At 40.9% G+C, this 15,544-nt stretch overlaps 1 protein-coding gene across 2 annotated transcripts; it reads right to left on the bottom strand.

The window, feature by feature from the left end:
• Window positions 1-221: 221 nt before the first annotated feature.
• Window positions 222-13,874, bottom strand: LOC126582306 (dihydroorotase, mitochondrial). Of its 2 annotated transcripts, XM_050246411.1 has the most exons (9): window positions 13,523-13,874; window positions 13,264-13,331; window positions 13,012-13,157; window positions 12,745-12,926; window positions 12,090-12,226; window positions 2,643-2,808; window positions 2,375-2,491; window positions 2,020-2,180; window positions 222-647 (listed from the first exon to the last, which is right to left on the bottom strand). In XM_050246411.1, the coding sequence occupies exons 2-9, from the start codon at window positions 13,291-13,293 to the stop codon at window positions 453-455; spliced, it is 1,134 nt and encodes a 377-aa protein (XP_050102368.1). In that variant the 5' UTR covers window positions 13,294-13,331; window positions 13,523-13,874; the 3' UTR covers window positions 222-452. The 2 variants fall into 2 exon arrangements, with proteins under 2 accessions (XP_050102368.1, XP_050102369.1); XM_050246412.1 differs by lacking the exon at window positions 13,264-13,331.
• Window positions 13,875-15,544: the final 1,670 nt, after the last annotated feature.

Here is a 15,544-nt window from a genome sequence, read left to right as displayed (position 1 = left end):
AAGAAATAAAACTTTCAATTAAAGTGAAATAAAAGTTGAAAATAAATAAACTAGTTACATCTTCTAACACAATTTTCCCATCTAATATAACCTGAAGAACGCACATTCAGCTACCCTGATCTCCAAAATCTTGTATCTTAAAACCAAATTTACAAACACGGATTTAATTGTATACAGGCATTACGAAAAAAATCATTTTAACGTTCTACAAACGAATGAAATTTCTCCAGAAATGGTTCCGGACTTCATTTATTGAATGGGAATGCAGTGGCAATCTGCAGAATCTGAATATGTGTCAAACATTTAATAAGCGTTATCGGTTTTACGTTAAAACCTCACATCCTATGCTGGTTCAGTATCTAGTTCCAAATCCCAGCACGGCAGGAGTAAAAGTTAGTACAAAGATGAATAATTAACATCCGAAATTTCAACGGCTTGGCTTGTCAGATGAATCAGTTGATGGATGACTGCCATTCAAGTGTTTCTCCAGCAAACATCGGAACAATGTCTCCAAACGGAAAAGAGAAACATTCAGGTACCTTAAATGAATTCTTGCTCAGCTTTATCTTCGACGTGTTTCGAGGAAGCCCATAGAAGTCTGGGCCATTAAAGCTTACAAAGGCTTCTAGCTTGTCAATAGCACCTGCCTGAAACATGCAAACCTATTAGCAGTAGCAAATGTAACAAATATCAGAAGACTAAAGTCAACTTTTCTTGAGTATTTATCTCTTGCATTACATATAAACCGCAGGCAGAGTAATTTGAACAACTTTCTACTCAAACTCAATTGGAATAGCAAATATACAGGGCCGGCGGCATCTAACTTGGAACAAATCTCCCTTTAGTGCCTCTTACTTACCACCATAATTTGATAATAAAAGTCCCCGTCAACCGTAGAAGAAATCCACGCTTCTTTCTTTTCCATAATAGACCTTCCAAGCATTTAAAAAAATTGGGATCTCTCCACCTAAGTGCATGTCTTTTTATGAGTTCTTGTTTTTTTTCCAAGCAATATACAATTTTAAACTAATCTAAATAATGGTCAAACTCATGTGCCCAGGGGGAGCACATCCGCCCTCAGCCAATGGGCACAGCCACACACAGACTAATATCAGCCTATAAATTCTATTGCTAGAGCAATAACCCCAAAACCAAATGGTAATGGCAATTTCGATACAAGATATACACTCAACATGCCCCCTAACGTATGCCGACACTTGAGCCAAGTACGTGGAAAACTTATATTGGTTGACATGGGAGGATGTGGCTGTTAAGCTTAACATGTGGATTATTCGGTCTGTTATATACTCTCAACAAGTCCAAATAGAATGTGGTCGCTAAAAATATTCAATATCGGAGAAGGTTAAATAGACAAGGGAGAAATAGCCTTGGGTTTGTAGAGGGTAAGGTCCAAATGTGAAAAAAACTAAGAAAATGCAAGCCATTAGTCGGACACTAATACCACTCTGAACATAAATATGAACAGCTAGCATAAAATATGTGACATATTATATGTCCTATTGTAAAGGTCGTACCCAGTGCACAAGGCTCCCGCTTTACGCAGGGTCTGGGAGAGGTGAATGTCAGCTAGCCTTACCCCCATTTTATGGAGAGGCTGCTCCCAAGTCTCAAACCCGAGACCTACCGCTCATGGGCGAAGACACTTGCCATCGCACCAAGTGCAACCTCTACATTATATGTCCTACTGTAGTATCAATAAAACTCAAGAATGTCAACAGTTGACAAACTACATAGTACATACACAAATATGAGCAAGCTGGAACATATCTGAAACAAATGAAAGCTAAATGGATATATTAATATAAGATTATGTTTTGCCCCCCTTTGTAGACACCACCGATAACAAATGAGTCATGACACAAGTAGGCAATAAAGAAAGCATCCATATAACAATTTAAGTGAAGGATGGACTTCTTTCACTCTAATGAGGGTTCTCTGATCAAATTAGACAGGAAACGAAATGTAAGTGCAAACAAGAAGCAGATCCAAATTTCTTACCTCTTCAAAGACCTTGGCGTATAATGATAAAGCAACAGGAGCACTGTATATACCAGCACATCCACAAGCACTTTCTTTTCTACGTCTCTCATGAGGAGCGCTATCAGTTCCAATGAAAAATCTTTTACTTCCACTAGTAACAGCAGACACAATAGCCTGTCCTATATGAGAAATAATAAAATCTTCTCAGAAAAAAAAAAGAGAAATAATAAACTAGCTCCACGCACATACTGGGAGAGAGAGAGAGAGAGTGCTACAAAACTATTTTTATTTTTATAAATCATGAGTGAATCATGTGGTTTTACAACATGCAGCAATTCTGCATGAAGATGTGTAGCTGTTAAATGGAACTTACTGTGAATTTCTCTTTTGAGTACAGGTAAACAGTAATTATGAGGCTGCAATCCTCCTTGGAAAAGGGAGTTTCTATTCAGAAGAAGATGTTGTGGAGTAACAGTTGCTGCTACAGAACCTAGAAAATTCACACCATATGAAATTAGGATGTCCAATACCAAACTGGAATAATGAATTACGATAATAAGTGGCAATATATATGCTGTCCAAACGAGAGGATGAAAGTAAAGGTGCATGGCAGAAGTCATCATTTAAGTGATAAGGCATACCTTCTTCACAAGACTCTACAAACTTAGCCGCATCCATGGTAGTAATATGCTCCATCACGACCTTTAGCTTTGGAAGCCTTTGGATTAATGGTCGTAAAACAGTGTCAATGAAGACCCTTTCACGATCAAAAACATCAACATCAGGATCTGTAACCTCCCCATGAACCTAAAAAAAAAATAGCACATGCATATCAAAGCTGTAATTCAAGATCATGTCTTCACACATTGGACGCACAATACAACTATCAAGGAAAACAACATGCTGTGAAGTTCAACATGTAATCCGTTATAGGTTGTACTTTTCCTACAGCCCACTTTACTATTAAACAATCAATCAACTACCGTCTTCAAATCAGCCTAAACTTTATATGCTGTAAAGTTAGAGCACTGGAAACCTTTATGTTTTGTCTACTAAGTATTACACATTTTATTTGGGTACTGAGGTAGCACAAACATACATCGCTTCTTTTCAAATTTTTGGGAAAAAACATGCTGTGAAGTTCAACATGTAATTCGTTATAGGTTGTACTTTTCCTATAGCTCACTTTACTATTAAACAATCAATCAATTACTGGCTTAAAATCAGCCTAAACTTTATATGCTGTAAAGTTGGAGCACTGGAAAGCTTTTATTTTCTGTCTACTACGTATTACACATTTTATTTGGGTACTGAGGTAGCACAAACATACATCACTTCTTTTCAAATTTTAGAGATTGGGAGGGAAGTAGAAAGGAGAGAGGAAAAGTACAGAAGTTAAGAGAAGAAAGAGAGATGGGAGAGAGAAGGGGAGAAACATAGACAAAGTAAACCCAACTGTTTATTGATTCTGAAATCAACAACAACAACAACAACAACAAAGCCTTTTCCCACTAAGTGGGGTCGGCTATATGAATCCTAGAACGCCATTGCGCTCGGTTTTGTGTCATGTCCTCCGTTAGATCCAAGTACTCTAAGTCTTTTCTTAGAGTCTCTTCCAAAGTTTTCCTAGGTCTTCCTCTACCCCTTCGGCCCTGAACCTCTGTCCCGTAGTCACATCTTCGAACCGGAGCGTCAGTCGGCCTTCTTTGCACATGTCCAAATCACCGGAGCTGATTTTCTCTCATCTTTCCTACAATTTCGGCTACTCCTACTTTACCTCGGATATCCTCATTCCCAATCTTATCCTTTCTCGTGTGCCCACACATCCCACGAAGCATCCTCATCTCCGCTACACCTATTTTGTGTACGTGTTGATGCTTCACCGCCCAACATTCTGTGCCATACAACATCGCTGGCCTTATTGCCGTCCTATAAAATTTTTCCTTGAGCTTCAGTGGCCAACGACGGTCACACAACACGCCGGATGCACTCTTACACTTCATCCATCCAGCTCGTATTCTATGGTTGAGATCTCTATCTAATTCTCCGTTCTCTTGCAAGATAGATCCTAGGTAGCGAAAACGGTCGCTTTTTGTGATCTTCGCTAGATTGCTCCGGTCATTAGTGTGGATAAGTATATAAATGGATAGAGATATGAAAGCAAACACAAGATGTACGTGGTTCACCCAGATTGGCTACGTCCACGGAATAGAAGAGTTCTCATTAATTGTGAAGGGTTTACACAAGTACATAGGTTCAAGCTCTCCTTTAGTGAGTACAAGTGAATGATTTAGTACAAATGACATTCGGAAATATTGTGGGAGAATGATCTCGTAATCACGAAACTTCTAAATATCGGAGTGTGGTGTCGTCTTGACTTGCCTTATCTGTCTCATAAGTAGATGTGGCATCTTCTCTGGAAGTACTCTTCCTCCATCCAGGGGTGGTATCTTTAACTGGTGGAGATGCACAAGGTAATGTATCAATTTCACTTGAAGCTTACTTGTAGTTTCAGGCTTGGTCAAGCGCGATACAAACCATGTAGTAGGAGTCCCCTAAGTCGCCGAGCTAGGGGGTCTGCTGAAAGAGGTGACAGACAAGGTAAGCAATCAGAGCTCCGACTGATTGTTCACCTTCTCCCCATCTTGCAGCAGCATGAAGGATAAAGAGAAGAAAAATGAGAAGAGATGATATGAGATACTTTTGCTTTTGAAGAAGTAACTTTCCACAGGCTTATTCTTGAACTGAGCTGGAGGGTTTTCTGGTTTCCTCCAAAGTATAAGGCCGACTGAAGAATTTGAGGGTCAAAACAAGTCCATCAAATCTAGAGTACGTTCCACCCTGCTGATATGGGATACTTTTGCTTTTGATAGAGTAATGGATGTATCGGCACGTGTGCTGTTACGCTTGTCTCCACATGCTTCCTTGTATCCTTCGCACTTGCCCTATCTGTTCCTCAAGCAGATGCGGAATCTTCCCTGGAAACATAAGATGTTGAAGATGAGTACTCGAGAGCAATGCCAGGTAAGTAATCAGGTAAGGGGTTCCAGGCAGTCAGTTCCTGGCTGGAAGCTTGATTCCAAGTGCTGACTGATTGCTCTCTTTCTCCTTGTCTTGCAGGTAAAAACAAGACCAAAGGAAAAGACAGGGAAAAAGCATGATATGGGATACTCTTGCTTTTAACCCTGATGATATGAGATATTCTTGCTCTAGTATAGCTTGTTTGCAGAGGTATTATCGGGGGGAAAGAAAGCTGAATATTTCGAAAGGCTTCGTTGGGAGTGCCCTCTCAGATATGATGAAGGGTTGAGCATTTTTGCAGGTCTGCCTGTCCGTTGGGGATGGAGGTCGACATATATAGGAGTCTCCCTAACAACAAGTAGTAATGCTATTCCTTTACCCTGCTTGGTCATAGCACGGTAGTGGGAGCTGCCAGTTTCACATGTTTTAACTCTGTCAGAGCACTTTGAAAAAGTGGTCTGTGGTATCTGGCTCTCGAGATTCGGAGAACGATGCCTCATCGATTTTTGAGAAAGCAATCATGCTGGGGGTCTGGCTCTCGAGATTCGGAGAGCAGTGTCTCTTCGATTTTTGAGGAAGTAATCATGTTGGGAGTCTGGCTCTCGAGATTCGGAGGGCGGTGCCTCTTCGATTTTGGAGCAAGCAATCCTGTTGGGAGTGTTGTCTCGAATGTGAGTAAAGGTTGGGCATGTTTGCTAGTCTACCTTGCCACGAAGCACAGAGGTTGACACACAGGGACTTTCCAATTATCCAGCAGTGGTACTGTTCCTTTACCCTTGTGGGTAATAATATGGTAGCTAGACCTTCAAAATTTATGTGTCTAAACTTTGCTAGTGCTGTTTCTTTGCTATTCTTTTACCTTTCTTGGTCAGAGCGATGTAGTGGGAGCTGCAAGCTTCACGTGCTCAACTTTGGCAGAGAACTTTGGCAAAGTTATCTGTGGTACCCATGAGCTATTGTTGCGTGTGGGAAGTGGGTGATTGAACAGTAAGATTCATGTGCTTTCTACTTCACCAGAAGTCTTCGACAGAATGCCCATAATTTCTGCAAAGCTGAGTGTGCGTGTGACAGGTGCTGACAAGGCTAGAAAAGTAGGTGCCTCTTCGATTTCTGAGATCGGCCCTCGTGGTCTCTGAGCAGCCCAGCTTTTGAGAAAGCGAGCGCCTCTTCGATTGATTCGGAGAACGATGCCTCATCGATTTTTGAGAAAGCAATCATGCTGGGGGTCTGGCTCTCGAAGATTAGGGGAGCAGTGTCTCTTCAATTTTTGAGAAAGTAATCATGTTGGGAGTCTGGCTCTCGAGATTCGGAGGGCGGTGCCTCTTCGATTTTGGAGCAAGCAATCTTGTTGGGAGTGTTTTCTCGAATGTGAGTAAAGGTTGGGCATGTTTGCTAGTCTACCTTGCCACGAAGCACAGAGGTTGACACACAGGGACTTTCCAATTATCCAGCAATGGTACTGTTCCTTTACCCTCTCTTCGATTTTTAAGAAAGTAGTCATGTTGGGAGTCTGGCTCTCGAGATTCGGAGGACGGTGCCTCTTCGATTTTGGAGCAAGCAATCTTATTGGGAGTGTTTTCTCGAATGTGAGTAAAGGTTGGGCATGTTTGCTAGTCTACCTTGCCACGAAGCACAGAGGTTGACACACAGGGACTTTCCAATTATCCAGCAGTGGTACTGTTCCTTTACCCTTGTGGGTAATAATATGGTAGCTAGACCTTCAAAATTTATGGGTCTAAACTTTGTTAGTGCTGTTTCTTTGCTATTCTTTTACCCTTCTTGGTCAGAGCGATGTAGTGGGAGCTGCAAGCTTCACGTGCTCAACTTTGGCAGAGAACTTTGGCAAAGTTATTTGTGGTACCCATGAGCTATTGTTGCGTGTGGGAAGTGGGTGATTGAACAGTAAGATTCATGTGTTTTCTACTTCCCCAGAAGTCTTCTACAGAATGCCCATAATTTCCGCAAAGCTGAGTGTGCGTGTGACAGGTGCTGACAAGGCTGGAAAAGTAGGTGCCTCTTCGATTTCTGAGATCGGCCCTCGTGGTCTCTGGGGAGCCCAGCTTTTGAGAAAGCGAGCGCCTCTTCGATTTCTGAGATCGGCCTTCGTGGTCTTTGAGCAGCCCAACTTTTGAGAAAGCAAACGCCTCTTCGATTTCTGAGATCAACCCTCGTGATCTCTAAGCAGCCCAGCTTTTGAGAAAGCAAACGCCTCTTCGATTTCTGAGCAGGCGCCTCTTCGATTTCTGAAGCTCCGTCGAGTGCAGATTTTTATAGGGGCTGGCATTAAGTTCCAAAGCACACTTGAATCTCCACCAGTAGAAGCTTCATTCTTGCACTTCTAAGATCTTGATTTGTCCGACCTCTTCTCTCTTCAACACCTTTGAAAATGTCTGGCCCCTCCGACCGTCGTTTTGACTTGAACCTTGTTGAAGAGACAGCCCCGCCTTCTCCAGACAACATATGGCGCCCATCCTTCGTCTCCCCTACTGGTCCTCTTACCGTTGGGGATTCCGTGATGAAGAATGATATGACCGCTGCGGTGGTGGCCAGGAACCTTCTCACTCCTAAAGATAACAGACTACTTTCCAAACGGTCTGATGAGTTAGCTGTTAAGGATTCCCTGGCTCTCAGTGTTCAGTGTGCAGGTTCTGTGTCTAATATGGCCCAACGCCTATTTGCTCGAACCCGCCAAGTTGAATCATTGGCGGCTGAAGTGATGAGTCTCAAACAGGAGATTAGAGGGCTCAAGCATGAGAATAAACAGTTGCACCGGCTCGCACATGACTATGCTACAAACATGAAGAGGAAGCTTGACCAGATGAAGGAAACTGATGGTCAGGTTTTACTTGATCATCAGAGATTTGTGGGTTTGTTCCAAAGGCATTTATTGCCTTCGTCTTCTGGAGCTGTACCGCGTAATGAAGCTCCGAATGATCAACCTCTGATGCCTCCTCCTTCTAGGGTTCTGTCCAGTACTGAGGCTCCAAATGATCCCCCTCCGGTGCCTTCTCTTTCTGGGGCTCTACCGACTGCTGAGACTTCTCCTAAGCAACCTTTGTGAAGGCTCCCTCTTGTGTGTTTATTTTGACTCATGTATATGTACATATTTGTAGCTTATCGGGGATATCAATAAATAAGCTTTCCTTCATTTCAACGTATTGTGTTAAATACACCAAAGCCTTCTTCGCTAAGTTCTTTGAATTTTCTTTTGTTGAAACTTGTATGTTGAAGCTTTCTGAGTGGAGCATGTAGGTTGGGGTAGTGTTCCCTTAATTTCCCGAGTGAGGAAAACTTCTCGGTTGGAGACTTGGAAAATCCAAGTCACTGAGTGGGATCGGCTATATGAATCTTAGAACGCCATTGTGCTCGATCCTGTGTCATGTCCTTCGTTAGATCCAAGTACTCTAAGTCTTTTCTTAGAGTCTCTTCCAAAGTTTTCCTAGGTCTTCCTCTACCCCTTCGGCCCTGAACCTCTGTCCCATAGTCGCATCTTCTAATCGGAGCGTCAGTAGGCCTTCTTTGCACATGTCCAAACCACCGTAACCGATTTTCTCTCATCTTTCCTTCAATTTCGGCTACTCCTACTTTACCCCGGATATCCTCATTCCTAATCTTATCCTTTCTCGTGTGCCCACACATCCAACGAAGCATCCTCATCTCCGCTACACCCATTTTGTGTACGTGTTGATGTTTCACCGCCCAACATTCTGTGCCATACAGCATCGCCGGCCTTATTGCCGTCCTATAAAATTTTCCCTTGAGCTTCAATGGCATACGGCGGTCACACAACACGCCGGATGCACTCTTCCACTTCATCCATCCAGCTTGTATTCTATGGTTGAGATCTCCATCTAATTCTCCGTTCTTTTGCAAGATAGATCCTAGGTAACGAAAACGGTCGCTCTTTGGTATTTCTTGATCTCCGATCCTCACCCCTAACTCGTTTTGGCCTCCATTTGCACTGAACTTGCACTCCATATATTCTGTCTTTGATCGGCTTAAGCGAAGACCTTTAGATTCCAACACTTCTCTCCAAAGATTAAGCTTTGCATTTACCCCTTCCTGAGTTTCATCTATCAACACTATATCGTCTGCGAAAAGCATACACCAAGGAATATCATCTTGAATATGTCCTGTTAACTCATCCATTACCAACGCAAAAAGGTAAGGACTTAAGGATGAGCCTTGATGTAATCCTACAGTTATGGGAAAGCTTTCGGTTTGTCCTTCATGAGTTCTTACGGCAGTCTTTGCTCCTTCATACATATCCTTTATAGCTTGGATATATGCTACTCGTACTCCTTTCTTCTCTAAAATCCTCCAAAGAATGTCTCTTGGGACCCTATCATACGCTTTTTCCAAATCTATAAAGACCATGTGTAAATTCTTTTTCCCATCTCTATATCTTTCCATCAATCTTCGTAAGAGATAGATTGCCTCCATGGTTGAGCGCCCTGGCATGAACCCGAATTGGTTGTCTGAAACCCGTGTCTCTTGCCTCAATCTATGCTCAATGACTCTCTCCCAGAGCTTCATTGTATGACTCATTAGCTTAATACCCCTATAGTTCATGCAATTTTGTACGTCGCCCTTATTCTTGTAGATAGGCACCAAAGTGCTCGTTCGCCACTCATTTGGCATCTTCTTCGTTTTCAAAATCCTATTGAAAAGGTCAGTGAGCCATGTTATACCTGTCTCTCCCAAAAGTTTCCACACTTCGATTGGTATATTGTCTGGGCCTATTGCTTTTTTATGCTTCATCTTCTTCAAAGCTACAACCACTTCTTCCTTCCGGATTCGACGATAAAAAGAGTAGTTTCTACACTCTTCTGAGTTACTCAACTCCCCTAAAGAAGCACTCATTTCATGTCCTTCATTGAAAAGATTATGAAAATAACCTCTCCATCTGTCTTTAACCGCGTTCTCTGTAGCAAGAACCTTTCCATCCTCATCCTTGATGCACCTCACTTGGTTTAGGTCCCTTGTCTTCTTTTCCCTTGCTCTAGATAGTTTATAGATATCCAACTCTCCTTCTTTGGTATCTAGTCGTTTATACATATCGTCGTAAGCCGCTAACTTAGCTTCTCTGACAGCTTTCTTCGCCTCTTGCTTCGCTTTTCTATACCTTTCACCATTTTCATCGGTCCTCTCCTTGTATAAGGCTTTACAACATTCCTTCTTAGCCTTCACCTTTGTTTGTACCTCCTCATTCCACCACCAAGATTCCTTTTGGTGTGGGGCAAAGCCCTTGGACTCTCCTAATACCTCTTTCGCTACTTTTCGGATACAACTAGCCATGGAATCCCACATTTGGCTAGCTTCCCCCTCTCTATCCCACACACATTGGGTGATTACCTTCTCTTTGAAAATGACTTGTTTTTCTTCTTTTAGATTCCACCATCTAATCCTTGGGCACTTCCAAGTCTTGTTCTTTTGTCTTACTCTTTTGATATGTACATCCATCACCAACAAGCGATGTTGATTAGCCACGCTCTCTCCTGGTATAACTTTGCAATCCTTACAAGTTATACGATCCCCTTTCCTCATTAGAAGAAAATCTATTTGTGTTTTTGACGACCCACTCTTGTAGGTGATCACATGTTCTTCTCTCTTCTTAAAGAAGGTGTTGGCTAAGAAGAGATCATATGCCATTGCAAAATCCAAGATAGCTTCCCCATCCTCGTTTCTCTCCCCAAAACCATGGCCACCATGAAAACCTCCATAGTTGCCTGTCTCCCTGCCCACGTGTCCATTTAAATCTCCTCCTATAAATAACTTCTCCGTCTGAGCAATTCCTTGCACCAAGTCTCCAAGATCTTCCCAAAATTTCTCCTTCGAACTCGTATCCAACCCTACTTGAGGTGCGTACGCACTAATCACATTGATAAGTTCTTGTCCTATTACAATCTTGATTGCCATGATTCTATCTCCTACCCTCTTGACATCTACAACATCTTGTACCAAGGTCTTGTCCACGATGATGCCAACACCGTTTCTCGTTCTATTTGTGCCTGAATACCAAAGTTTAAACCCTGAGTTTTCTAGATCCTTTGCCTTACTACCAACCCACTTAGTTTCTTGTAGGCACATAATATTTATCCTTCTCCTCACCATAACTTCCACTACTTCCATAGATTTTCCCGTTAAGGTTCCTATATTCCACGTTCCTAAACGCATTTTGCTCTCTTGAACTCTACCCTTCTGTCCTAGCTTCTTCACCCTCCCCCGTCTAATAGGATCAAAGTACTTCTTTTGTGTGTCCCGGGTAAAGTTGATAGGAGCATATGCTCCCAAACAACTTTGAATGGAGTCGTTCGAAAAGAAGTTTCTATGGCCCCCTTGCTCATTTAACACTGCATCCGGGTGCCGATGGAGATACAGCAACCCTTGCTCACTTATCACTGTGTTCGGGCCACACAGCGCGCCACTTACGGGTGACGCCCTAGCTTTAGCGCGATTTTGTTCTGGATTCATTTTCATAAGGATTCGACGTGATCATGGAGTGCCGGCTGTCGACTACCTGACGCCCTCCCCCTCCTCCTTTATCCGGGCTTGGGACCGGCCATGTAAGACATAGGCGGAGTTTTATTGATTCTGAAATCAATATGCCAAAATCTCCACAACTGTACCAGTCTACTACAATAAGGCTATATATAGACAATCCTACAATGACAAAGAAAAACCCCAAATAAACCATATCTTCCTATAATTAACATCCTCTGATATAATTACAGAGATGATCACATTGGCTTGGTGGTGTCTGATTTTTCATAAAGCTATAGATTATGAGGGAAGATTATATTTGACTTAATTGTAACTTATGAAATTAGGGTGAAGAGCTGTCTACAAAACCATGCTGACCAGTCACACAATAACTGTAAGCAAATAAATGCTCTGATGAATTTCTTTTCATGTCCTCGATTTCAGTTGAAAACACGAGAGAGAGAGAGAGAGAGAGAGAGAGAGGGAGAGGTAAACAATGCAGGAGCAAGCTCCATAACCACCATTTACACAGGTATGGGCAAGGATAAAGAAAGTAATTGAAGTTTTTTAGGCAGCAAGAATACCAGCAGAGGTATATTAAGTTCAGCCATCTCCTCAAGGACAGGTAGGCATCTTCCAAAGAGATCTGTAACCCCATCTTGAGAGTTTGTTGTGGCACCAGCAGGGTACAACTTCACAGCATAAACAACCCCACTTCTTCCTGTCAATGCAATCAAAATGATCAGGGTACACTATAACATAGAGAAAGTAAGGGAACGGAAAAGAAATTTTTTTCAAAAGCAATAACAGCATTCCATCTGGAGAAGAAAAGCTAAGAACAAAGGGCCTGCATGCATCTTACTATACAAATAAATGGAATTCGTTCTTTGTAAACTTGTCCTGGAGGGAAAATTTCCATTACATAACCAAAAATGTTACATCACTGGGATATCTAACAACGAACAGATATAGAAACTTATTGAAAACTAACAAGAAAGAAAGAGCCCAAAAGAAAAGCTAAAACAGCGAGAGGAGAACGAAAAGTTGATTGTTTAGAATTCATGGCCAATCAATTACATACTGAGTTATTTCAAAATATCTATCAAATTCTTATACTCAAAGAAAACAAATAGTAGAAATAGGTAGCAAACTGCAAATGGGTTGACCAGAGTTGAAGAATGTTATAATCTGAACGACAGGCATCAAAAGCTGCATATCATATATTAGAGTTGGACTTACTTGCGAGCTTGATCTCATTAGGTTCTGTGGTATCAGTCAAATAAAGGGTCATAAGTGGTGTGAAGTCACTACCGGCAGGCATTGCTTTCAAGATGGATTCTCGATAAGCCACAGCTGCAGCTGTGGTGGTAATGGGAGGTTTCAGATTAGGCATCACAATTGCTCTTCCAAAATGACTTGCACTGGGGGTGAATTTGACATCAGAATAGTACTACAGCTTGAAGCAGAAAATAAATGCTTGTATTTGCATTTTCAAAGAAAATCAACCTGTGCGGGACTACCGCCTGCAGAAGTTCACCGTCACGAAGGTGAAGGTGCCAATCATCAGGGCGAGTTATAGTGAGCTCCATCTTGGCTCCTTTGCACCGAAACTGGTTGGATCCTTCGAAATTTGATGAGGGAAACTTCAATGCCTATGTTGCAATTCAAATTTAGAAAACCTTGGCATACAAAGACAAAAAAATAAACTATGTGACAATGTTGTTGCTTTGTTTCTTAAGACGTATATGGTAAACACACCTTGCAAGGCAAAACCCAACTCTTTATCATTTCAAATGCCAATCCCTCTTGAATTTGAACAATTATGTCTGTTTTCGGAGAGACGAAAAATATTACATGAGAGCATATGCTGAGCAAAGTCTTAACTCCTTGGAGGAAAGTACGTAATCAATGGTTTGAATTCGTGTCTCAGACAATGATACAAACAGTTGGTGTGCAAACAAAAGGGGAACAAATTTGAAGTGCCGAAACAATAGCAGCACACAGTTGTTTTACTTACAGAGTGAGTCCCAATTGGCAGCAAAATTAGATCCAGAGCATTCAGTCAGCCGATATCACTGGAATCAATCAGTTATGGATGTTGGCAGACCAAACTTTTCCCGACGGAAGTGGAAAGGAAGGTGAGTGGGATTATTGCGTTGCTTGTCTTTTCATCTTTGAATTACAGCATATTGCGGCAAAACTACGCCGGAGTATATTCTACGGTGAAAAAGCGCTCAACGGTAGGCCTTGTGGTTATTGATCTCATATCATCCCTCAACAAGGGGACAATTTTTTCCAGGGTGATGCTATTCACACAAACATTTTCACCATTTAGATACTCCTTCAGGCCAGCCTGATATTTTAGAGGCATGTGACAAAGTGAATTTGAGGTCTTAAAAAGTACCAAAGATTTTTTTTTTTTGTTCAAAAAAATAATTTAGTTTTTAATTGAGCTTAATTTAACATATTAACAAGTAGGAATGTGACATATTGTTTTTCTTTAACTATTTAGAGAATTAGGGTTCGAATTTTCATGTTATTGTGTGAAATTTTTATATTATTTTGTGTAAGCTTATGCATTTAATAAAAATAAATTGAAAAAATGATGGAGAAGAGTTTCAAACCTATCCTCTATAAGAAGCATTAATACCACTTGCACTAAAACTGAAATTTGTAATATTCTACACATACTACTATATATACATATATGCATGTAAAATTGAAAAATCGGGGGCCCTTCCGATTTGGGGGCCCTATATGGTGGCACCACTTGCACCCTCTCAAGGCCGGCCATTTACTCCTCTTAATTTTCGGCCATCAGATTGAAGGAATTTAAGAAAATCAATGGACAAAAATTAACAAGGGTGTGTGAAAGGGAAAAAATGGTGTGTGAATAGCACTACTTTTTTTTTTTAAATGATAATGCTATCTACGCACCCATTTTTACTTATGACACACTTTTTCAATTTCGGCTGTCGGATTAAATGAAGTGAAATAGATCAATTTCAGTCATTGGATCAAATGAATTAAATAGATCAATGACAAAAAATTAATAAGAGTGTATGAGATAAAAATGAGCGTGTGAATAGAAATATTCTTTTTTTAGCAATGCTATTTTAGGAGTTGTTAATAAAAATACTTAGTTAACCCTTTAAGTTTAATTGTATTCAAATATATATATCCAGTTTATTGGTATTCCTCTTAACCTGTGAGAAATTGTAAGTTCGATTTTTGTAGAAGATGAAGACAAACCAAATTATTATGCATGGCTAATTATGTGGCTTATCCTAAGTTTCACCTACTTCTGTGTTCCTTCTCCTGCAACGTCCTTCATCCTCCTTATACAGCATTGTCGTAGATATAAAAGAAAATACCGTCTCTGGTTATTGGATTGGATGGGGATTAGGTTGATTTTGGATGTTGGTTAGATACTTGGGGTCCAAGATGAGAATACTGAGTAATTGCGATAATAAGAGAGATACGACCCATACCAAGATGTGAAGCCTAATTATCATACATCTGTAATGCATTGTATGTTCTACAATAGTTCATATTCTTTTACCCTTTCCTACTACTGTGAAAAAAAATAAGTTAGACATGCTCAATGAAGTGAGATCTTTTAATTAGACTGTGTTACTTTGAAACCCGGTGTTTTTGTAACAATCCGATTTGATCAATGGTGAGCCGATATTATACTATATATTTTACCCTAATCTTAGTATTAATTTATTGGTTATTTTGGTATAATTTTAATACTTTGAATTATATTTCCAATGTAGGACATTCGATTTCCTCTTGAGCAGAAAGTATACAAACGGATGAATTTTGGAGTGATTCTAATTGGAGGATGTTTGTTTGTCTTTCAATGTGTTTGTGTCAAAGTTTCAGACCTTTATACCAAGCGGTTTAATTATGGTGATGAAATGAAGGAGCAAAACACAATGTTGTCAAAGTAACATTTTAGGCTTATTTGGGCTTTTTGGCATCCAAGATGATATCTTTTGTGTTTGAGGCCTTCTGCAATTATGTTCAGGACATC

Source organism: Malus sylvestris, chromosome 9 (assembly GCF_916048215.2).
Source record: "Malus sylvestris chromosome 9, drMalSylv7.2, whole genome shotgun sequence".
NCBI classification, from domain to species: Eukaryota; Viridiplantae; Streptophyta; class Magnoliopsida; order Rosales; family Rosaceae; genus Malus; species Malus sylvestris.
Note: the sequence above shows the minus strand (reverse complement) of the source record. Positions and strands in the feature narration are given on the sequence as shown.

Bases quoted from the DNA above. Each gene is read 5' to 3' on its own strand.
- LOC126582306 (XM_050246411.1), bottom strand. From the start codon at position 13,293: ATGATAAAGAGTTGGGTTTTGCCTTGCAAG. The intron at 13,158-13,263 runs GTGTGTTTACCA...ATTGCAACATAG, and splicing joins GTTGGGTTTTGCCTTGCAAG to GCATTGAAGTTTCCCTCATC. The intron at 2,492-2,642 runs GTATGCCTTATC...TGAATTTTCTAG, and splicing joins TGTAGAGTCTTGTGAAGAAG to GTTCTGTAGCAGCAACTGTT.